This window comes from Choloepus didactylus, chromosome 6, assembly GCF_015220235.1.
Source record: "Choloepus didactylus isolate mChoDid1 chromosome 6, mChoDid1.pri, whole genome shotgun sequence".
NCBI lineage: Eukaryota > Metazoa > Chordata > Mammalia > Pilosa > Megalonychidae > Choloepus > Choloepus didactylus.
In genome coordinates this window covers 44,247,405-44,271,429 of record NC_051312.1, presented here as the reverse complement: position 1 = coordinate 44,271,429, position 24,025 = coordinate 44,247,405, and the positions used below count along the sequence as shown (strand labels likewise).

The following is a 24,025-nucleotide window of genomic DNA, read 5'->3' as shown; positions in this document are numbered from 1 at the left end:
CGGCGTGAATGGCTATAAAGTCAATGATTAAAATTCCAACTTACTATCAGCAGGACTTTAGCAAGTTACCTAATCTCGTAGAGTCCTCATTTTCTTCCCTATAAAATGGATCTCGTAATCACAATTGATTGTCTCGTAAAAGACTGAATAAGATAATGTATGTAAACACTTAGCACAGACTCGAAATATTGTAACTCTTCATAAACATGACCACAGTGAACTTGGCCATAGTGTTCCCCTTTGACAAAGAGGACGGGGAAGGTGCAGGACCTGATTCCAGGCACTTCTCTGTCATCTCAGTAATCATCACCATAATCTTATGAGGTAATATTATCCCCATTGAATGATGAAAGTGAAAGTTGGGGCTCATATAGGCTAGCCAAGATCACATAAATAGAAGCCCTCTGGCCCTTTTATTCCCTTCCCAACTTGGTGTTCAATGCCTATTCTCTCTCTCTTGTCTTCAAGTAAACCCTATTTTCAGGAAATGGTCTGATGGATTAGCTCCAAAAACCCATGCCACCACTACCCCCCAAAATATCTAAAATTCAGTGAGCTAATTTCTCCTGGGTAGTAAATTTAAGCCAAAGGAAAAAAGCTTTAACTGTGGAATTTCAGATATTAGCAAGTTAGGGAAAGCAGTGGAGAGCCATTCCTTTGGACAAGGAGCCCTTTCCAAAAAGTCTCCAAAAAGGGTCAACGACCTCTCACAGGTGGAAGATGTAAGCTACTCCACCCCAAGGATGGGCCTTGACTCACTAGGGATGCAGGATGGGGCCCGCCCACTCCACTTCCCAGTCTTCAGACACGTCCTCCGGCTGCTGCCCAGGCGGCGGTAGAAGGGCGAGATACATTCGTACTGGAGCTGGGTGTGCAGATGTTGGTACCCAGCGGGCAGGTCTCCAAAGGGAAGGGCTGGCTTCTTAGTAGGGGTATCCTGCAGTTTCTGCTTGCTGAATTCTACTGAGTATAGCTGGTGTAATGGTGTCTCCCTGTGTCAGGGCACATGGGCCCAGAGAAAGAGCAGGATGAGAGACAATCAATATGGCCCCTTTTAACATCCATGTCATTCCCCATTAGATATTTGATGCACAAGAAGAAATTACTTTCTCATTCTCTCTCTCTCTTTCTTTCCCTCTCTCTCACACACACAAACACAGACAGACATACACATACACATGCTTCTGAGAAAATTCTCCTGCACATTTCAGCCTTCATTTTATTCCTCAATTTCCATTTCTGGCAAGCCTCCAGCTGCCTAGGATTTTAACCAAAGAGGATAATATCTTGTATAATAGCTGTCATGCAAAGGTACTCTGAGCATACACACAAAAATTATTTCTGAAATTACACAGGAAAGGGAGTTAATTTGAATGAGAGAAATCCAGGCATATTTTTAACTCGAAACATTAACATAATGGGGTAATATTAGGAATTGACTCGAACTAAACTGTGTTGATACAGTAGTTTGAGCAATTAGCAGATGTAATTAGCACACCTCAGAGAATAGAACTTTCTCTCAGGGCACATTGATTGGGAGAAATATGGAGGGTTGCATGTAAATGTGAAAGGGAATACTCGATGAGCCCGGAAGTTGAAGCCCCCTGAGACGACTCAGGGATTCTCAGGAGAGAGGCACACATGTGGTACGGCTTGTGTTCACTTTGTATCAGGCCATGGCTGTCAACTGAAAAGCTGGAACTCCTTTAGGAGTTGATATTTTCATCCCTGTTTAATGAATGGATAAAGGAAGCCCAGAGAAGTCCTTGGGGATGCTCAAGGGCACACAGGAAGGTGAGATGGTATCCAAGGCAATACCTAGCAGTCCCATATCCACCCTGGCATCTCTACCACTCCAATTTGATGTCATCTTAAGAAATCTACATCGCGTGTCTTAGAGTGCTTTGCTCAGAACACTCTACGTCTACATTGATTTAATTTAATAAATCTTTAGCTCCTTTTCAGAACCAGGTGTGCAGTTCAGGATGCTTCTGGACTTGCAAATGAGTCTATGTCTTAGATGTGGAAGATCTACCCTGCTTTTGTGGGCTCCTGTGAGCCTGGTTGCTGGAGCTCAGCATACTCCCCACTCCAGTAACCTATCTTCCTGAAAGATACTTAAAACCAAGTTTTAGGCTTGCTTGCTCATCTATGCGAAATTCCTTGTATCTTGTCGCCTAACCTCCAAAAACAACTGTTTTCAAGTGGGAGCCTGGTGGTTTTTCTGAATAGCTCGGATGCTCCTCTACAAGATGTCTCCTTGGGAAGAACAGCTTTGCTCCACTTAGTGGAGAGTCCAGTCCCAGGGAAATCACAAAGATCAGACAATGGGGCAGCATTTGGATTCTACTGCTGTGAAAGAGAAAGAATAGAACAAAATAGCCTGAGGAGGGGAGAGAGGCCTTACCCCTCTCCTGATTGGTAAATATTCCAGGCCATGTGACTGGAGTCAATTCTAGCCACTCCAATTCATTTTTAACAGTAATAGCTACCATTGAGCATGTGCTTATGTGTATGTGCCAGGCCTTCACCTTCTGCTAAGACCTCACAGGAGGTTCAGTTAAAGCCTAGTGTATAAGGGAGCAGACCCTGAAGCCAGACACTGGATCTGCATCCTGGCTTTGTGACTTCTAGAAATGTGACCTTGGGCAAGTTACTTAAAATCTCTGAGTCTCATTTTACCCATCTGGAAAATGGCAATAATAATATGAGCTAATGCATGTAAAGCACTCAGAAGAGTACCTGGCGCACAGAAAACACTCAATGAATGTTAGCTATTCAAATTGCATTTAATCCTCACAACAATCTCCAAAAAGAGATATTATTATGATTATCCTCATTTTTCAAAAGAGGAAACTGAGGCTCAGCAAGTTTGGAAACTGCCTCAAAATACCCAGCACTAGAGAGAGGTAGAACCAGGTTTTGCAGCCTTCTTTGTCGATCCAATTTGTTCATTCAATAAATATCTATTGAGGGCTTACTATGTGGCATGGGGGATTCAGCATGAACAAAACAGATAATGTTCCTGTGTTTGTAACTCACATTTTTGTGGAGTGGGGTGGGAGAGATAGAAATTGAACAAAGAAACAAAAAATATAAGACAACAGGTGGTGAGGGATGCTAAGATAAAAATTAAAGCATAGAAAAGGGTAAAGAATGCTGGGCAAGAAGTCTGCTCAGCTGTCATGGTAGAGAGTAGGGTGCTATTTTTAAAAAGGTGGTCTGGGAAAGTGTCTCTGGCAGGTGACTGCTGAAGGAAGTTTGGCATTCAGCCTCCCCAATACCTGTTGGAGGCGAGTTCCAGAGAGAGGGCAACACAAGTGTAAAGGCTCCGGAGCAGAAACGTGCTCGAAGTGTTAGAGGAAAAGCAAAGAGGCCCATGTGGCTGTGGTGGAGACAGCAAGGAGGGAAGTGAATGGTAGGAGATAAGATCAGAACACATTTCCTCTGAAATAAGGGAAGGAAAAATAGAAGTGTGCCTATTCTCTCCCTACCAGGTGGTTCTCACATCTGCCTGTCCAGGAGAAAGGCCAGCCACAGTCTGAGGGCTCACATACGCAACCCCAGTAGGAGTTCACCTGATTGGTTGCTCAGATGATTGCTTGGTTACTATCAGGAACTTCCGAAATCATAGCTGGCTGCATTTGGAAGGAATCCCATTCCCCTAAAAGCTCCCATAATGAATAGGTATTTCAGGAAGACTCAACTACTAAATTCCAGTTCTTCAAAGATCATCTTAAGGTCCTGTGTCCTACCAACCACCTACTTTCCCACGAGCCAATGAAACTTGTCCATCTTCCAACAGGTGCTACCTCTTGGCTAAGGACAGCTGTCTAATGAGCTTCCCTCTAACAAGCCCTGTTCTTTCATGACTAGTCAGCATTGAATGTCCCTAAGAAACCCCAGAATGTCTTCGGCCAAACACCAGTGGGGAAGGAGGGTGGGGAGGGAAATATTCATTTGCCTTTAAAGCAGAGTTCAGGTGTTTGAACTCTCTTTGGAAGAACTCACCTTGACTGAACCTGCATTGGAAGAACCCTCCGTCTCACCAAGTCGGAGATCTTTGGTTCTCGGCAGGCTAGGAAGAAAGACAACGCTGCATCATCCTTTTCTGTATTCAGCAGCCACACCGTCAGTTCAGATCCATCCCTGAACACCCTTTCTGGGCACCAGGTGCTCTTTCCTCAGGCTATCAGAGGAGAGATCTGCTGGCCAAGCTTGGGCAGCTCATTTAGCACAAAAGCCTGCTGCTTTTCCCCTAAACTGGTGACCCTCTGAAGAACCCAGGTTCAGAAAACACCTCTGAAAAGAGAAATGGGCCAGCTGCTCCATCTGGGTGATTTGGGCAAATAGCAGTTAATAGATTAGGATTATCTGTTCACATGAACAGTGTTAACAAACTTGATCAAAATGGAACAAAAGTCATAGTGACGGTTCTAAATGCAGCCCCTCGTAGGGAATTAGAAGGATCTCACCCAAAACCAGATAGCAGGGTACACCATAGACAAATCTTGGGTAACTGAGTCCTCCTTGTCCTTCCTCTGTAACTAAAGCCTCTGATGATCTTTTGAGGGCAACTCAAAGCCCAGTTTAATTTTGTAGAAGTCTCTCTTTCTTCAAAAGTGAAAAGGAATCCTTCCCATCTCACTTTCCAAATCAAGCAGCCAACATTTCTCTAATTAGCAACTTAGAGAACTTTAGTTGTATTAATTTGTTAAGGGAAGGTTTGACAGAAATCTCCAAGGACTTATACAACACTATTTCCATACTTAATGAATTCAAGAATCAGAGTCTGTTCTGGCAGGGATGAAAGTTGCTTCTGGCTGAAGTATAAAGTGATTTATTCCTTTCACAAACCATTCTCTTTCATTCCTTTCCCCGTGATTCAGGTTGTTGACAAACACCCAGAGAGAAAGTAGCAGATTCAGGCAATTATCTGGATAATCTAGGCCAAGGACAGGCTTTTCTTCCCACCATACAGCCAGATAATTGTAACCTGCCCCCCAAAAAAGAGGGGCTGTTGACTGTAGCAACTAGTGAATCAGTTCAGTAAGAAACTACACACTCCCCCTGCCAAGGGGTTTGAACCGTCCATTTTTCTCATCCCAACCTACATTTTTAACTTTGCCTCCAGATTCCTAGATCACCCCACTTTGAGTTTACCATGATTCTTTCACTTCTGCCTCCACCTCTTTTCTTTTCATTGTCTTCCATCTGGAATATCAGCCCAACTCTTTGCCTCTACAAACCCTTCCCAACTTTCCAATCTAGTTCCAGTCCTATCTGCTTCATGCAATTATCCCTATTTCAGGCAACACTGATCTCTCGTTTCTCCAGACTTACTACTCATCTGTTCCTATAACTCTCCCTTAGGTGTTCAAGGGTTTACTATCTTTTTTTTGTTTTTAAACAAATATCTTACTCAAATATCCCCTACATAGGCTGGCAGAGATGATGTGTTCATTTTTTTTATTTTCCTCACGCTAACTTCATACTGGATATAGAATAAATGCAGCTTTATAAATGTTTATTAAGTGCCTCAATTCTGTCCCTGGATTTGCCTAAGTAAAACTCAGCCCTATCATGTTTCCTAAACTACTCTTCTAATTATATCAGTCTTCTTGATCACATCAAGATGTTGTGATTAGGATGAGCAGGTCCTTTTGAGGTCCAAAAAAGAAGTAAATGCTTTTAGGATGGTTTCCAACTTAAGAGTTAAATATGGTTCCAAAAAGAGCTTAAGGGAAAAAGACATTTTTCCACAGGGCTCAAAAACACGTTTGGGAGCAACTAAAAAGACCAGCAACTCAATCTACATCTATGGATGTTAGAAACATTCGTAAATTACCTTTTATGCAGATGGGCTGTTTTCCTGACCACTCTCCATTCTGCTGGCAAGTTCTCTTCTCATTGCCACTAAGAACGTACGAATTGTTGCAAAAGAAGGACACGACCGTGCCAATTTTTAGATAGCGCCCACTGATAAGTCCAGGGCCCCCTGTTATTTTCTTGTACCCATTGACTGGGCCCCCAGGGTCTGAACAGTTTTGTTCTTCAAGGACTAAAAGTGAAAAAAAAAAAAAAGGAAAACCAAAATAGTTAATAAATATTTGGAAGTCCCCTTTAGAATCAAATTTTTTTCATATTTCATTGAATTAAAAATGCAGTGATTTGGAACCTGCTAACAATAGTGATCAATGGACCTAAAGAGAGAAAAATTCATAATATAATATACATGTATTAGACACATTCCCCCCTTGTTTTAATGATTTATTCTTAAGTTGAGATGTATTTCATTCAATGTATAAATAAATTTGACAGCAAAAATGGCTCTCAGATGATCTTGTTCATTTCTTTCTCAAATTGAAGGAGCTGGGCCTGCCTGGACAAAAGAAACATTTCACCAAGATTGTATGATCAGCACACAAATGTTGTATTTCAGTATTGTTGCATTATATTCTTTATGCCCCAAAGCTTGGGCAATTAAACTAGATTATTAGTTTCCTATTTGTATTGTACCCAGAGAGTAAAACTGAATAGAAACAAGAGTGCATACAGGAAATGAACTTAGATTTTACATTTCATCTGCAGGAACACAAGTGTATTGAAAATTATACTTAAAAATAATAGAGGATAATATAAATGCAGAGATGCAACAAATTTCCCTTGATCTGCAAATAAAATTTTCAATTTGCATCTGAAGACTTAAGGATATTCTATAACTCATGTTGGACAGCTATGTAAAGTAGAAATGGCATCACAAGCTATTCCGAGCACCGAACAGGAATGTAGAAATATTCTGGAAATATTCTATCTGATAGGTAACATATTTTTTTCAAATGGATTATGGCACAGACTGAATATGTATTGCCTAAGGAAACAGAGTGAGTCCTCTGAAGAATTCAACCTTTAATTATGAGGTTTGAGTACCCATCACTGTATCAGTCTCCCTGGTTTCTATTCAATTGTTTCTTTTAAGACACAGACTTTTCCCTATAAAAAAGTTCCCATGCAATACAATCATGCATTTGACATGCTTTTCTTCCAATTACTGTCTCAATTTCCTCTTAGACAACTTACTTGCTTGCCTCCAGGCAAGAAAAGAATCTCCAATCAAATAACACTTCTAAAATAAATTAGAGTTAGAAATACATTAATAATTTCCCTATGTGTAATTTGGCAAGGTGGCTAAAATTTCCCAAATTACTGGTTTGTCTACTCTAAGGTAGACCATGTAACAGATGATCTCAATGATTCTTTGTGTGCTTTTGGGCTATGCAATATAAGCAATTTTTCTGATGGTGAACCCAAAACTACATATTTTTTTTTTTTTTTGCTTTCACTTTTAATATATATTGATACCAATCCATTAATTGTTCAAACACCATTTTAGCCTGTTTACAGATCGTTTTCTCTGGGGACGTTCCCCCTTCCTTACTACATTTTTTAAATGCAATTTTATTGAGATATATTCATACACCATTATCATCCATCCAAAGAACACAATCAATGGCTCACAGCATCATCATATAGTTGTGCATTCAGTACCACAATCAATTTTAGAACATTTTCATTACTTCCCCCAAAATAACAAAAATAAAAAAGAACACACAAAACATATCATACCCCTTATCCCACCCCACCCCATTCATTATTTATTTGTTTGTTTGTTTTTCTTTTATTACTCATCTGCCCATACACTGGATTCAGGGAGTGTCAGTCACAAGGCAAAACCACATTTTAAGGGTAAAAAAGGGACCCCCTACTGAGTTAGCTGTTTAAAAAAAGGGCAGTGTGCTTTTTGAAGCTTCAAGTGAACTCAGAAAACCCCAGTTCTTATATTTATGAAATGCCTCTTTGCCCTGGCAAGAAGAGGCAGGGAAATCTATCCATGTTGCTTTGGTAGTATGGGGCTACCTTCTTACAGTATAGTCTCGTTCAATTCAGAACATCCAGCCAGAGGACACCCATTGGGGCCCACAAAATGCAATCATCTCAAAAACATGGTGTAAGGTGAAAAACCCTGAATTAGTTGCCAACATAAAAATTGGGAGATTTCACATAAAAATCTTTATTTCTGGCTTCTGACAAAATTCAGACCTATAAAACCTGGGCCTACATTCTCACATGGCAACAATCAACTGCAGTTGAGAAGTGGCTCTCTGCTTAGGTGGGGGATGAGTACTTCACTTGACCACAGTCCCCACCAGACTGCCCGACCCTGCAGGCATTTAGCCTATCTGGGTGCCACGATCTGTGGAATTCAGATGTGGCTCCTCATCCATTTTGAGCCCTGATACAGCTCATGGCCAAGGAATATTGGGTGTCCCTACCATGAAGGATAATACACTTAATACCAGTCCTGAAATATTGAAAGGAAGTGTAATATACTCTAGCCACATCAGCCTCAGCAAGAAATCCTTTTCGCTGCTAGCTTTGACACCTAAGCCTGACGATTCGAGTTTTCTCCCCTTGGAAGGAAGTGTTTACATGGTCCACTAGGATCTCACCCCATGATTGTAAGGTTTAGGCCCTTGGCCCTCACCCCACCCTCGCCCTTAGGAAGTCTGATAAAGCTACCACCACCGCCCACCCTAGGCACCCTGCAGGTGCAATAAGCCACTGCCACTGCCCTCAGGAATTCTGCAAGCTTATGAAATGTTTAAAATTTTAAACTTTCCCACTCCCAAGTCCCCGCTCTCAAACCAACCAATGGAAATCTGCCAACCACCCCCTTTCTCAAAAGCAGCCTCTGAAAGACTGCAAACCTAAACCTGCCAGCCTCCCCGTCCCCAGACAAAGAACTTTCTGCCAACCATTTTCTTAGGCTTCAGCCCACCTGCACACGGCCGGACAATAAAACTCCGTTTGACTGAGTTTTTTTTCTCTTCTCTTCTCGATTGAAAAACCTAACAATGATGATGTGCATGATTCATGGATTCTATTCCCACTCTATGTAATATGGATTTGACAAACAGCTATTTGGAAAGTTCTTGGGCCCTTGGAGGTAACAAAGTCTTGGAAAATTCAGGTTCTTTGGTTACCCTTATCTGACCTTTGATATACGTACGTCTCTGCCCAAGGCTGAGGAAAAATGCTCTATTTCCTGAATTCTTAGATGTACACTTTTTTATAATTTGACATTTCTGAAATCAGACCCTGTATAGATTCCTAGAGCTGCCGTAACAAATTACCACAAACTGGATGGCTTGAAACAACAGAGATTTATTTCTTCACATTGATAGACGCTAAAGGTCCCAAATCAAGGCACCAGCAAGGCTATGCTCTCTCCCCATCGGCTCGCTCCCTCCTCTGCTTCTTCCTGGCAGTGACGGCAATCCTTGGAATTCCACAACCTGTCACTGCCTAACCCCATTTTCTGTTCTGCCTTCACATGGCCTTCTCTTTGGCATGTCTCTGTGTCCTCTGCTCTTCTGACAAGGACACCAGTCAGATTGGATTAAGGACCCGCACTCCTTTGGCCTGACCTCAGCTTAACTAACAGCATATACATGACCCTGTTTCCAAATAAGGTCACATCCTGGGGTGTGGGGGTTAGGAGGTCAACATATCTTTAGGAGGGGCAAAATGCAGCCCAAAATAGGTCCCATATGTATTTTCATGGAGTATTTCTTGTCTTTGTGCACCAGGAAAGCAATAAATAAATCAACAGTGCATCTTACACTTGAGATCTTAGAATGGAAGAAACACTTTCATTATTTGATTCTGTTATTGCTCATGGAACATCACCAGGGTGGGGCTAAGTGGTGCGTCCGTGTTAGGGTCCAATAAAAGGCAAGAGTACATGACTGACAATCAAGACATCCACAGACAACGGAAACAGGCTTTTAAAGAATCCAGATAATGTAGTTCCCTGACACTAACTTAAAAACAACTATGCTGAATATGGTCAAGGAAATAACAAACAAGATTGAGAACTTAAGCAGAAAACTGGAAATTTTGAAGAATAACCAGCGATAAAATCTAGAACTAAAAAATAACAATGACAAAGCTCAGTGGATGAATTTAATAGCAAATTAGATACTGCTGAAGAGTATTAATGAACTGAAATTTAGTTTTAAAAAATTCAGAATGAAGCCTAGAGAAGCAAAACAATGAATAACACGAAAAATGTAAGAGACACAGGGAATACAGTGAGAAAGTTAATAAATTCTTTTAACTAAAATCCTGGAACGAGGGCAGAGAGAGAATAGAGCAGAAATATTATGCAAATACGTAATAGCTGAAAGTTTTCCAAAACGGGTGAAAGACATCAACCTACAGATTTACAAAGTCCTATGAACCCAAGCAAGGTAAATAAGAAAACCACATACAAACATATTATGTAACACTATTAAAAAGCAAAACCAAAGAAAAGTATTTTTAAAGCAGCCAAAGGAAAAATAAAGACTAAAGAAACATTAAAATGTTCTGTAATATTATTTTATATTATATTAAATATATATTAAATATATACATTATATTATGCTATGTAAAATATTAAACATTTTAAAGTAATTATCTGCTTTCTATACTTTTTTAAAGTTTTATAATAATAAACTGTATCTCAGGCAAAATTGCTTGAGTCCTCCCTGCTAAGCCTCTAAATCTAGCATTAAATCTTCCATGTCTTATTTCATGTTCCCGTACTCTCTCCACCTCATACAAATCTCTTTACCATATTGCATAGTCATAGTATAATCCAACTTTCCATGAACTCAAATTTAAATGAGTCTAGTCACTAGATTCTGGTGGAAAAAGAATGGCCTTCAGGATTGGATAAATCTGGGTTCTAATAATGATTTGTTTCCTGAGGATCCAGAAAAAGCACACAGTAGGTGCTTCCTAAATATTTGTTGGTAGGTAGAAGGGATATAGGGTGGAATCTGTTCATTCTTCCACTTAATAAACTAGGGCCTGGGAAAATTATGTAATCTCTCCAAGTCCTGGTTTTCTCATCTGTAAAAGGCAATAGCAACACTTATCTGGCAGGACTGGTTCCAAGTAGCAAGGTAAATAACACACGGTCCTCTTTTCCCCTTGTTTGCCTTTATATACAAACCACCCAATTGCCTCTAAATATCAATTCCCCAAATTCATACCCTAAAGAAAAAGAAAAATCCACAGAAATCTAAAGACCCATTATTTTTTTTTAACAGTTTTATTCATACACCGTACAATCCATCCTAAGTGTACAATCAGTGACTCTTGGTACAATCACATAGTTATGCATTCACCACTACAGTCAGTAAGAAAACATCCTCATTTCTTATGAAGAAAAAACTCCCATACCCCATATATCCCCCTATTATTGACATTATAGCTTTGGTATACTGCCTTTGTTACAATTAATGCAAGAATATTGCAATGTTACTGTTAATGATAGAACCTTAGTTTACATTAATTGTATTTTTCCCACATAACACCCTATTATGAATACCTTGTAACAGCAACGTACCTTTGTCCTAGTTCATGTAAGAACTTTCTTCTATTTATACAATTAACCATCATCATTGTCCACTCTAGTTTGGCTAAGTTATACAGCCCCAGTTTTTATCCTCTAGCTTTCCATACAGGATTCTAGCCTTCCTCTTTCAACCATACTCCACTCAGCTTTGTTAATGACACTTGCAGTATTGTGCTATCCATTTCTGAATGAAGGCCCATTAGTGGGCCTATTTGGGCATAAGGCAATATTTTCCCTCCATCTCTAGCCTCCTGGCAATGTCCACCCTCAATGGGCTTCCAGGCCTGGGTCCACACACATGGTGTTGACTAAGGTTTCTGGGCACCAACCATGGTCTCTGTACATTCATCTCTCTCAATCCTATACAGTGACGCTTTACAATTCTATTCCTGTATCAGTCAGCCACTGGGCTTATTTTCTCTTCCCCTTCATTTATTTCCTGTACTTTCCAAAGCTGCACAGAGTTTCCTATGATGCTTTTGAAGAGAATTCTGAGACTTCCTTCATCCATCCTTTTCTCTCCTGGTTTAGACATATGCCTGTTGGTTTCAGAAGCCCATCTGCATCTCATCAGAGCTCCTTCCCAGGGTTAGATTTCAAAACCATCTTTTTTTCTCCAGGTTCTCTTTTTAGAAACCTTTATATTTCCCCACTGAACAGATTCATGGTTCTTCTCTATTTGATTTTTCAAGGGCTTTGTGTTTCATTTCAGATCTCCACAGTGGGATGGATGTTTTCACGCCAAGACGAATGAGAATTTTAAACATCTGCATCTCTGGCCTGAAAAAGCAGAGAGCTCCTGCTTTGTTAAGTAAAATATCCCATGACTAATAATAAATAACACACTGTCTTGTTACTTTCGAGACTCTGCTGGGGACATAAACACACCAAGCTTAGAATACCCTTACATGCTATTTCATAACTGAAACAATACTTGGGGGTATATTTCTCTGGGATATTGTTTTGGATAAGCATTTAGAGAAAGACCTTCATCTTGGTTTTCTTTTTTTCTTAGGGCAACAGTATAAGGTGGTTCACTGGGATACCACTCTATGGAAGGTTACATGGATGGCTTTCTGATGGCTTTTGTAGTGCACACTATTGGTGCCCCACCTGGGTCCCCTGATATCCTTTTACCAACTTGGGGTATCCATCCCTCAACTTCTACATGAGTGCTTTGCCACTGACAGCTGGCACCTTCTACTGTCAGAGGACTGCCCTTCATCATGGGTGCTGTCTCACCCATATGGAGAAAACTGAAAAATGCCTATGAATTTTTTTGTGTCCCCCAAGGCAATAACTGATGTGGAAATACATGAACCCTACTTCTTTGCCTCTCAGTTTAATGTAAACTCCAGTATCCTAAGGGACCAAGCAGAGTCTGGGAATTCAGCTCTGTTGTGTTTTAAACTGTTTTCTTAGCCTTGGGCATCATGGTCTCTCAAGCCATCCCATGACAGCACTCCAGGGAGGTGCCAAGATCCCCAAGAGGCGGTTGTCTAAGCCTGGGGCATCAAGCCCTGCCTGTCTATCAGCATTCCTGGGAGGTGAGATCTTGGGGAGGATGATTGGGGGCAATCAGAGGGGCCATATCTTGAGAGCTTCTGGTGTCAGCAAAAACTCTTGGGCTTCAGCCAGCCCCAGGGAAGAGGAGCTAAGTTTTCCCTGAAGGGATCAGCTAGTCTAAGACCATGGGCTTCCCCAAGCTAAGCAGTATGGACCTAGGATCCATTAGTAAAGGCCATTCCCTGATTATATGGAGTTGTGTGTATAAAACCAGTGGCCCTTATATGGCTCTGGGGCACAGAGGAAGCCCCAACGATGAGCAAGAATGAATTTCTCACAAGCCTGAATTATGGGTCTTAGAGTTGGATTTAAGTTGATTTAAAGCAAATCAAGTTATATCTTTTTCTTTCCTATCTGATACATATACTAACATTAATACCCAATATAAGGTAGCTGAGATGACCAGATCCAGAAGGTCTACGAGAAGCAGACATGGTGATGGAGATTGGGGAGTATGTCAGAACAATATGGAGACACTTTTAGGAAAAGTAGCTCTTCAGTGCACTCTAATAATGCCACTTTTGCTGTGCCCACTGGTCAGATCAACAATATTGAATGTGAGAAATGAAGTCCACACTCTTCATCCCTACTGTAGGAGGAGACCCTCCTCCCCAACCCCAGAAAATCACGAAACTCAGGTGTAGATCTCAGCAATGGCAAGACAACAGATCCCTCCTTCAATTATATCTCTATCCACCAATATTTATCAGAATAAAGGAATAAAGGAAAGGTAATCATGGGGCTCTGCATGAATTTGAATGGGGTGCAGGATCTCAGCAAACACTATCCAGCCCCAGCAGTTGATTGCTGTCTGGATTACAACAAAGATCTCATCAGGCACAGTTGATCAAACTGGCTTGATACCCCTTAGCCTGCTGTGTTGTCTGAAAGAAAACCTCTTAATCTCAAGGCAGGAACCTGGATGAAATGGAACCAGAATCTAATTTAGATGTTTCTGCTGAGAATGGCCACTGGAGATCTGTTGGAATTTGAGCTCCAAGTATGACCACATTTGTGCTCTCCCTGTGGTAGTAGACAGACGAACTGTTGGTGCAGAGATTGTCGTTTAATGTTGTGGTTAATGCAGTGTGGCCAGTCGATCAGGTGCACAATTACACAAAATGAGACAACTGGAGGAGGCCCAGTAATGCACCTTTATGATAGAAGCAACCATTTCCTAACCCCTGTCTGAAAAAAACACGATATGGAAGAGTTTGACCAAATCCTTCAGGAGATTCCAAGTCCTTCGGGAAATATTATTTGCTTTTTCCAGAAATATCACTAGAGTAACATTTTATTGATAGATGATAGATAGATGGCAGATAGGTGATAGAAGATGATTAGACAGATAGATAGAGATAAAGTGTATGTGTGTGCAGAATCTCAATTCTTGAGTCTAGTATTACTTTTTCTTCAATCCACAATGCAGATAAATTGTATTTTGAGCATCCTTCAGATAATGCAACCCTGAAATATATGTTATTTAATATTGCTCAAAGCCTTACCTAATATCTTAAAGAAGCAACCAAATGATGAGCTAGCTGCCCTAAGCTCTAGCCCTCTATAAAATTAGCTTTCTCAAATTAAATACTCTGTTAAAAACTTCATGAAGTACCTGATGTTGGGTTCCCCCAGAAGCAGACTGTGAGATGATTAGACTACAAGTAATTTATTCAGTTGGTGATCCCAGGAAGTATCAATAGAGGAGTAGGGAAGTAAGCCAGGGACGTTTGCATTATTAAGCAAGTTACCACTGGGGGAAACAGGCTCAGTGCCACTGGGGAACTCTGGTATATGGTATAGAGCACGGCTCAAAATTATCTCACATGAGAAACAAGGAATAGAGTTATTATCTACCAATTGCTATCAATCGTTTGTTGAGGGATGATGGGGTGAACACTGACTCCCCAGCACTTCCCGTCTGCCCACAAATATGAGCCAGTGGACTGAAAGCCAGAGAAAGCCCTCGGGCAGAGTTGCAGGGGCATGAGGTTGGAAGCCAGCCGAGGCAGCATGCACAGGAATGGTGAATGCTGGCTAGATAAGGTTAGCAAAATAAAGTCCAGCTATCTTCCTTTTCAGGGGAGTGAGGGGGATTAATTCACTTTTTTGAAAGATCTGGTATTAAAAAAATACCAACATTTCTGTCATTCACAAACCTAAGTACGAAACATTATCCCCAAAACCTTTTTCCCATTCTTGTAAAAGATGAGGAAAGGACTCTCTGGCTAAGCCAACTTGAAAGGTGAAATCACTGCCCTCCCCCCTACGTGGGATCAGACACCCAGGGGAGTGAATCTCCCTGGCAACGTGGAATATGACTCCCGGGGAGGAATGTAGACCTGGCATCGTGGGACGGAGAACATCTTCTTGACCTAAAGGGGGATGTGAAAGGAAATGAAATAAGCTTCAGTGGCAGAGAGATTCCAAAAGGAGCCGAGAGGTCACTCTGGTGGGCACTCTTATGCACACTTTAGACAACCCTTTTTAGGTTCTAAAGAATTGGGGTAGCTGGTGGTGGATACCTGAAACTATCAAACTACAACCCAGAACCCATGAATCTCGAAGACAGTTGTATAAAAATGTAGCTTATGAGGGGTGACAATGGGATTGGGAAAGCCATAAGGACCACACTCCACTTTGTCTAGTTTATGGATGGATGAGTAGAAAAATAGGGGAAGGAAACAAACAGACAAAGGTACCCAGTGTTCTTTTTTACTTCAATTGCTCTTTTTCACTCTAATTATTATTCTTGTTATTTTAGTGTGTGTGCTAATGAAGATGCCAGGGATTGATTTGGGTGATGAATGTACCACTATGTAATGGTACTGTAAACAATCGAAAGTACGATTTGTTTTGTATGACTGCGTGGTATGTGAATATATCTCAATAAAATGAAGATTAAAAAAAAAAAAAAAGATGAGGAAAGGAGTACGGGGTATAATAAAATGGAAAATGTTTGCATCTCCAGATGCACTTGTGTTAAATTTCTTTTCATAGACAATGAAACCCCTGCCACCTAAAGCATTTCTTGTTTTGCATTTGCTGTCAGAGAGCTCAGAATCAGAGACATTTAATCTGATGCAACTGTTGAAAATGAATTTAACTCTCCCAACCCATCTAGTGTTTTCCTTTTGATTGTTCTTGTTCTGCTTCTAAATTATTTTGTTTTAATTATTATTTATACCCTGATTGCTTTCAGAAATGGTTTGAGGTGATTTACAAAATTATGCATTTAAAATATACATTTCTTTTCTCCCATTTTACATCCTTGAAATATTTTCAGCATCCAGATAGCTATCTGAGCACAAACCTAAGTTGGGGTACAATTTTGTCTCTTTAGTAGGAGCTGGGTTTCAGTGTTGGAAGATTTTCTGAGAGTTCCAGCAAAGGAAACAGATCCAAAGTCAACAAAATTCATTATCCCATTATCGAGCTGGTGGTAGGGGATTGGGAGGTGTGTGGAAGGGGATTAGTTTCAATTCTTAGCATACTTTTGATATCTACCCAGTCTCACTCATCACCCAAATCAAGGAAACAATTTGTGACAGAATTTCTGCTCTGTTTGGAAAAGGCATTAACTTCTCACTGGGACTTTGTTCATTCTGGAAACCTCACTTAGTACAAGACCAACACCCAGGGATAACCATAGAATGGCCTCTCATCTCTGCCTCTGTTTTTCCTATTTGGCTTATATTTGAGTTTGGTGCCTCTGGACCCAATCAAATATCTTTTACTCCCACAAAAGTCTTCATCAACCAGGAATAATGACACCAACTGGCTATGTAATCCCTATTGAAAACTCTTTTTTATCCCTTTCCAGCCAATGGAATTCCACCCTGATGTTTTCTAGCCCTTTGTGGGTGTGAATGAGACACTATCCTTGTGAAATTATGCTTGGATGGCACACACTGCTATTTATTCATTCAGGAGCAATTTGGAGGCTGAAGCTGACAATTAACTATTTGATGTTAATCAGTATTGTCTGTGGTCCCTGGTACACTGTGTCTTTCAGATACCAATTTTCCGGTGTTTAGATGGCCTATTTAATTAGACAGTTGAAACTGCCTGTGTTTAAGAGACAGGTCAACTTTGAAAAATCTTCAGAAAGTCCTGGTCGTTTTGCTTCTTGTCTGTAATCACCCTGGCATATCCCCATTTGGTAGAGTAGGTAGGTAACTAACGTAACTAATTTTCCATCTAATAGATCTCCTTGGGAATGGTCTCCTTGGGGCTTCCCCAAATCTCAGAAGGTTTCTGAGTCAGCTCCTGGGGCAGGAGGGAGGTTAATAATTGTCAATTACTGGAGAAAAAATATAAGAAATGCTCACAGTGAAAATGGCCCAAACCGGGCAACTCTGCTCTGTTTAGCATGAGGGGTGAAGAGAATCACCTTGCAGCAGAGTCCTGAGCTGCTAACACATTTGAGTCCTCAGAGATCCTGCCCAGTAGCTGGCAAATAAAAGCATCTGGTAACTGTCATCATTATCATCACCATTACCAAAGGCATTAGGAGAGAAAGTTGTAGCCAAGAACCACCTGGCAGGTGACACACTCCTCTAAGCTAGCAAAGAGCTAAGATTGGAATTGTTTTATGGCATTGCAACCTAGAAGGAAAAGAATACACTGAATGGCCCTGTCTCATTTCCCCACTGCCTGTACCTAACAGACACTCAAAATGTTGGACTGGATGGATCTGTAAAGAGGTGAAGATAATAGCAGCCAGCCCATGGGGATGTGATCATGTAATAAGACAATGTCATATAAAGCACGGAACCTGGCCTAGAGTAAGAATTCAGAGCATAACTATTTGTTATTTTTAATACATGGATGCCAACAGGAATGCCGTGTGTTTTACAGAGAAGAAGCTTTCATTTTCTGAGGCAGAACGATGGATAGGTAGTGAATGCCCCACAAGAGGAGGAAACTTTAAGGAAGAAATGAGGGCTCTGCGGACTTTTGTCAAGGTGCTGGAGTCACTCTCGGGGTCCTTAATAGCAGGGATGTTTGTTTCCACCAGACGTTAACTCTGCTATGCGCCCAATGTTCTACTTTTTGCATCCTCTTCCTGCTTTCCCCAGTGGGCAGACAGCCCATCCCAGCTCTAATGGATTGCCTCCACCAAAAACCACAATAAAATCTGCCTCCTGCATTAAGTCTTGTCTCAGTGACCTCATATGCCAAAGCAAACGGCAAGAGGGCTTTGACAAAAACCAGGTAACTGGAAGCAGAGCCTTAGCAAAGCAATGGTGGGTCTGGCCCTTTCCACACTGATGGGTGCTCCGTCCCCAAGCTCTTGGAGACACTCAGGCTGGAAAACTGTTTATGTGGCCTTACCTGTCTTCTTGTTATTTGGCTGGAACACTCTCCATAGTGAAATAATTGCTGACCAGCCAAATGCACCACTTGTGCTAGAACCACCCCCAAGCATCTTACTCTGAATGAGACATGGTAATGCTTTGGTTAAGAGTCCACAGGACCCATGGAGCCCAACAGAGTTAATGATAAGATATTACTTTTTCTGTAGACTCAGGAGCATCCAACAAAAGAATGATCCAAATGAAAAAGAAACATTCTCCTGAATTAAAAAAATAATAATAACCTTGCTAACTATATAAGGGAAGCTTCTACCGAGTTCAGTGACAGCTTTTCCTTTTTGGATTTAAATACAAATGGGATGGCATCCTTCCAAATAAACCGAGATGGATGTCAGCAATTCATTTCATGGTAGAGACGGAGAGAGAATAGATGGGAACCTCAGGTGATAGGTAAGAAGTTAGTGCCCTACTAGCTAACGGATTTCAGTAATAATCCTTCCAGTAATCCCCTAATCTCTGAAAGCTCTGGGTCACCAATGCTTGTGAGTAAGAACTATGGATTTCTTGGGATTGTTTTCCATGGAATTATCCCTGTGCCCCTCATACCCTCCCAAGACAGAGTGATCATTCTCGTGTTCTTCGTGTTTCTCTATAAAATGCATGAGTGATGCTCTGAAATCTCAGGTCCCTAAGGAGCAAGAGGAGACCAATATACAGCCTTCCACACATTGAGTGAGTGATTGTTGAAACACCTTGAAAAATGGGGGCTGATCAGCTGACACGATGCTTTGGGGGACCTACTCTGGAGTGCCCAATTCCAGTTCCTTCTCACATTACTCCAGTTATTGTCTCTGCAGCCCTTCTCCAGGCTGCCTGGCCACAAAGGCCCCCACTCATCCAGGATTCCTTTACAATAGTGGCATTGGCAGTACTTCCTCTCCCCTTTGAAACCAAAAGGGATCTTTCTCACCTGTGTGCTACTGTCCAGCAATGATTCGGGGAGATCAATTCACGGATGAAATTTAGAAAGTTTCAGAAGCATTTTCTTAAATCCTGGGAGGGTTTTTCCTAACCACCTAGTTTATAGAAACTAGCATTTTTGCCTTCACCCCTTATCCAGAGAGTGCCCCGTTCTCTGCCAAACTTTTCAATGTCCAGAACATAGGGTCAGAAAGAGAAATAAGTTAATGGCTTATGTGGATCATATCATTCAATCTCCACAGACATCCTGAGAGGTATTTGGCAATAATTTTCTAGACTTTATAAATGCGAAAACTGAAGGCCACAGGAGTTAAATGACTTGCTCAAGGCCACCTGGCTAATTGTAGGGTTAGAGTCAAACCAAGGACTTTTGGGTCATAGAGTGCAAGCTCTTTACCTGGAGTATAGCATGGCACTGGTAAGTATGCTTATCCTTCTATTAATTGAAGATAAGATAGGCCTCCAGACTGTGAAAAAGCCAGTATATCCGTTTTTAAAAAGCCTCACCCAAGAGTTTGCATTAATCCACTGAGCTTGCAGCATATTATTTATCTGTCTCTGATGGGAGAGATGATTGCTACCCACTGGCGGGCTTGGGAGCCTCCATGTTAATATTTCCATGGAAACCCCAAAGTTCTTAATTACTTATTCCTGATGAGAGATGCGGGTTCCCCCTTTGAAGCTAAAGTATCAAGTATGCCTCTCATCCTGGGCTCTTTTCTTACCAGCCCTCGGGACAGGGCAGTGGGAAACCTTCAGATGCTCCAAACCCCAAATGAATCCAGAGTTGCCCTTTTTCTTTAATTGGCAGAGGCTGTTTTGTTTTGTTCAAAGGCGCGTCAGAGTCCGCAGTGTGAACACTGTGCCCCGAGACGGAGCCCGTTAATCGCCCTTCATTAGGATGCAAGGGGAGACCGCAGCGTCCTCAACTGGGCCAGCCGAACAAAGGCGGAGTGGAAATTGGAGCAGGGCGATGAATCCCTTGCTCGCCACTTTTTCAAAACAAGATTCTGACCATTTACTCGAGAACTTATTTTGTCGTTGTTGCATACAAAGAAACAGGAAACTTCAGAGGGAAAGTAAAAAGGGGCCCCGGTTTCTTACATGGTGGGCCAGAGAGGCTGGGGGTCAATGAAGGGCTGGCAGGAGCGTAGGTTGGCCCCAAAGCTGAGAAGGAGGCCGGCTCCCCTTGGTTTGCTCTCAGAGAGCAGGGGAAAGCTTTTCCTCCTTGGGAAATGACCTGGGTAAGGAGAGGCCAGGGTTCACAGCACTTGAGGGCTGCACCTTCCGGGGCTCTCACAGCCCTCCTGACAAGCAGCACTGGGTCCACCCCAGGCTCACAGGCTTTATACCTCACACCCCACAAAGTCTCCTCAGAACACCGGGATTCCTTTGGAAATAAATCCATCTCCAGGTTGACAAGAATAGACACTCGTTTCTGAAATGGAAGTCCAAATTCTTATTTTGAGGACCGATATTTCTAATAACTCACCTTGTAAAGTGATAAAACCTTTTAGCAGTGCTTTGGCAATATCTTTCAAAATTTTAATTATGTGTACCCTTTGAACTACCCTTCAGCATGTAGGAATTTATGTTACAAAAATACCTCTACATGTGAACAAAGAAATATATATGAGGATATTCACCGCAGCCCTCTTCATAATAGGAAAAAAAAATGTAAAATTATATAAAGTCCACCTTAAGGGGTTAGATGAGTATATGGTTGTACATTCATTCATACAATGGAATATTCAGCAATCATTTTTTCCAATAAAGTAGACCCACATGGACCAACATGGAACAATATCCTTGACATTGGTATTGAAAACAACAAATTGAAAATTTATATGTATACTTTATTCCATTTCTGCTTAAAACAGGGTTTCTCAGTCTCAGCACTACTGACATCCTGTGTTGGATAATTCCTTCTTGTGGGTATCATGGGATGGTTGGCAGCATCCCTGGCCTCTAACCACCAGGTGCCAATCGTGCCCCCTCTCCCGGTGATGACAACCAAAAATGACTCCAGACATTGCTAAGGGTCCCCTGGGGGGCAAAACAGCGCCTGGTTGAGAACCACCGGTTTAAAACGATGACATATCTGTAACCTAGATTTGTATACCATAGAAGGGTAGAAGAGTACACAGCAAGTGATTAACAGTGACACCACTGGGAACCAGGATTGGTCAGGCAAAACAGTGTTCTTTTTTATTCCATATACCTTTCTACTATTCGATTTTGTTATTTACCAGTACATATTTCTTCTGTAATTAAGTAAAAAAAATCTACTCCTATTTCACTCGCACTCACAGACACACACATATACAAAGAAAGTAAAGAGAACAGCTTGTATCAACAGACAGCCAATCAGCATTCTCCATGGAAGACAGCAGCCAGGCCCTTAACCTGGGAAAGAATTCCTTTAAGAAGACTCACTAACAAGACCTGAGGGTAACCAGAGATCCTTAGGGAATCAATTGTCTGCAGTCTTACGGAGCCACTGGCTCAGGGGGAACCGTGGCTGAGCGATTTGAACCATGAAGGAAATGTGAAATTTTGAATTTGACTGGGACAGTCTCCTGCACCCTCTGCTTCAAATTGTTCATCTGCAAAAAGGAGCTTTTTACTTCTCCACCAAAATTTATGAGGCAGATCATTAAAGAAGCATCTCCAAAGTTGTTTCCCCTCGTCAGATTTGATACTACATAAATAAAAGATGGAATTCTCATTAATATTTGCTTTGGTGCTTTTAGAGGTATTTTTAAAATAAGTGCCGAGTCCAATTTGGGCATTTCAGAGTTTGGGGAATCCCTGGTTGCTTGGGTTTCTTCCTAATTTTGAAGAAATTCCCTCCTGGGATATTTTCTCAGCTCATTAATATACTCATGAGGAAAACAATAAAGCAAATATCTTTTCTCTTTTTCTTGGTTTTTCTAACTGACAAACTACTCTGGAAAACATGGTTAAGGTTTGTTCAGAGATTATAAGGTACACTGTCACAGTCAATTCTTGCAATGCTTCCCCCATTGAGTTATTTGGAACTCATGCCAAATTTCCTGGAAGGAAAACAAAACTTGAATCTTATAGGAAAACAATAAAACATGTACCACCACCACCCCACCCCCCACATACACATACACACACCCTACCCCATAATGATGCCAACAAATAACATAGCAGATATCCGCCACCCATACACTCTCCCAGCTACAACTACATGGTACCAAAGGAATTGTGGTTTTTGAACAGCATTTTGAAAACTAAGAAAAGAGCATTCTCTTCCCATCTTTGCTGGTATTTTAAAGTGATTTGAAACAGATTGTCACTTTATGATTATGTTCATAATGACTTAGTTTACATTCTTTTTCATTATGTTTATTTTTTTTTCTGGCTAGAATAACAATGTGGAGAAGTCTGAATATCTGATTCACAAGCTACCCATAAATATTTCAGTCACAATTTTTGGACAAATTCTTCCCCCTCCCTCCCGGCTTTGACTCAGCTTCTTAAAGACATTTTGACTTATTTAGTGATGTTTAATCACTCCCTAATTTTACCTTTATTTATCAAAGCCCCAATATTGTGCAGTTCAGCAAGAAATTAAGTCTTCCTTTTTTTTTTTTTTTCTATTTCCCACTCTGAATCTATATGGTAAAGTTCAGGTCTTGCCATTGCCAAGACTCTAAAATCACTCTCTGTACCAATCTTTGAAAGAAGGAGAAAGCAAAATTTCTCTGTTCTGTCTTGCACACAACACAGCAGTCTCAAATGAGGTAGGAACCATGAACCAGAACATGTTCTAAGGATCTGATGGCACTCAAGCTCAAGCTAGCTGTGCTAAGCCAAAGCAAGGGATGTGTTCTGTAGAACTCAATAGAACAAACTCAGGAACCCACTATTGAAATCATGGCTTCCATCTGTACTGTCTGCAAGGAAACATTAGTGAAACTTAATTGGAAAATTCATGAACTTTACAGAATGCTGCCAGGGTCCTTGTGGGTGATCATAGGGCTCCTATGCCTGCGGTGAGAAATTACTGTAGCAGAAAGGCTTGGCATTCTCCCAGATCCTTTTGGATCCCTTTCACTGTTTCCCCTCTCCCCATTGAATGTTGTTTTACTTGCAATGACCTGCACCTGTGGCTCTTTTTCAGCAGCCTGCTTGAGGGCTACTGGAACTGCTGCACTCACTTGCACAGAAACCCAGGGTTCCTGACCATTTATTTCCCTCCTACTCCCCCCAGGGCAGCCTTTACCCAGTGACTGATTGGTGTGGGGATAGAAAAGTCCAGCTCCCTTGCCTTAAAGTCCGGACTTACCCAGAGGTGTAATTTATATTTCAGATCCCACTATCCCTTAAGGCTGAAGCTGGGATTTTGCCTGAAATCACATCCTAGCTTGACTTCCTGCCCTTCCCAGACCATCTTCCTTGCTTCCTTACCAGCTTCTCCTGGTAATACACCACTTGCACACAATGGCACATTGTGGCACATTCTCAGCAACTACTTCAGAGGAACCCTGTCTAAGACATCATCTACTCTACTCTCCCCTCCCCCAAATTTTAATTCTTTTCGTTCATCTGTACCTTCTCTTTCCACACTAATCATTGCAGTTTATGACACCTGCTTTGGGTCTCATGCATAGGTGATCAAAGACCCTTGATAAATAATCTCCGGTCATTGTGTTTTAAGTTC

The 24,025-nt window shown here is 41.3% G+C and overlaps 1 protein-coding gene and 1 long non-coding RNA gene across 2 annotated transcripts in view; one reads left to right on the top strand and one right to left on the bottom strand.

Moving 5' to 3' along the window:
• LOC119536166 overlaps window positions 1–12,311 on the top strand; it is a 28,681-nt gene extending 16,370 nt beyond the window's left edge. The window contains exon 3 of the long non-coding RNA XR_005217365.1: window positions 12,180–12,311. This is a non-coding gene — a long non-coding RNA (uncharacterized LOC119536166). The remainder of the gene's footprint in view (window positions 1–12,179) is intronic.
• PAMR1 (peptidase domain containing associated with muscle regeneration 1) overlaps window positions 1–24,025 on the bottom strand; it is an 81,977-nt gene that overhangs the window by 2,601 nt on the left and 55,351 nt on the right. The window contains exons 7-9 of the mRNA XM_037838847.1: window positions 5,849–6,061; window positions 4,012–4,078; window positions 760–992 (exon numbers count right to left, since the gene is read on the bottom strand). Coding sequence (XP_037694775.1) covers window positions 760–992; window positions 4,012–4,078; window positions 5,849–6,061 — 513 coding nt within the window. The remainder of the gene's footprint in view (window positions 1–759; window positions 993–4,011; window positions 4,079–5,848; window positions 6,062–24,025) is intronic.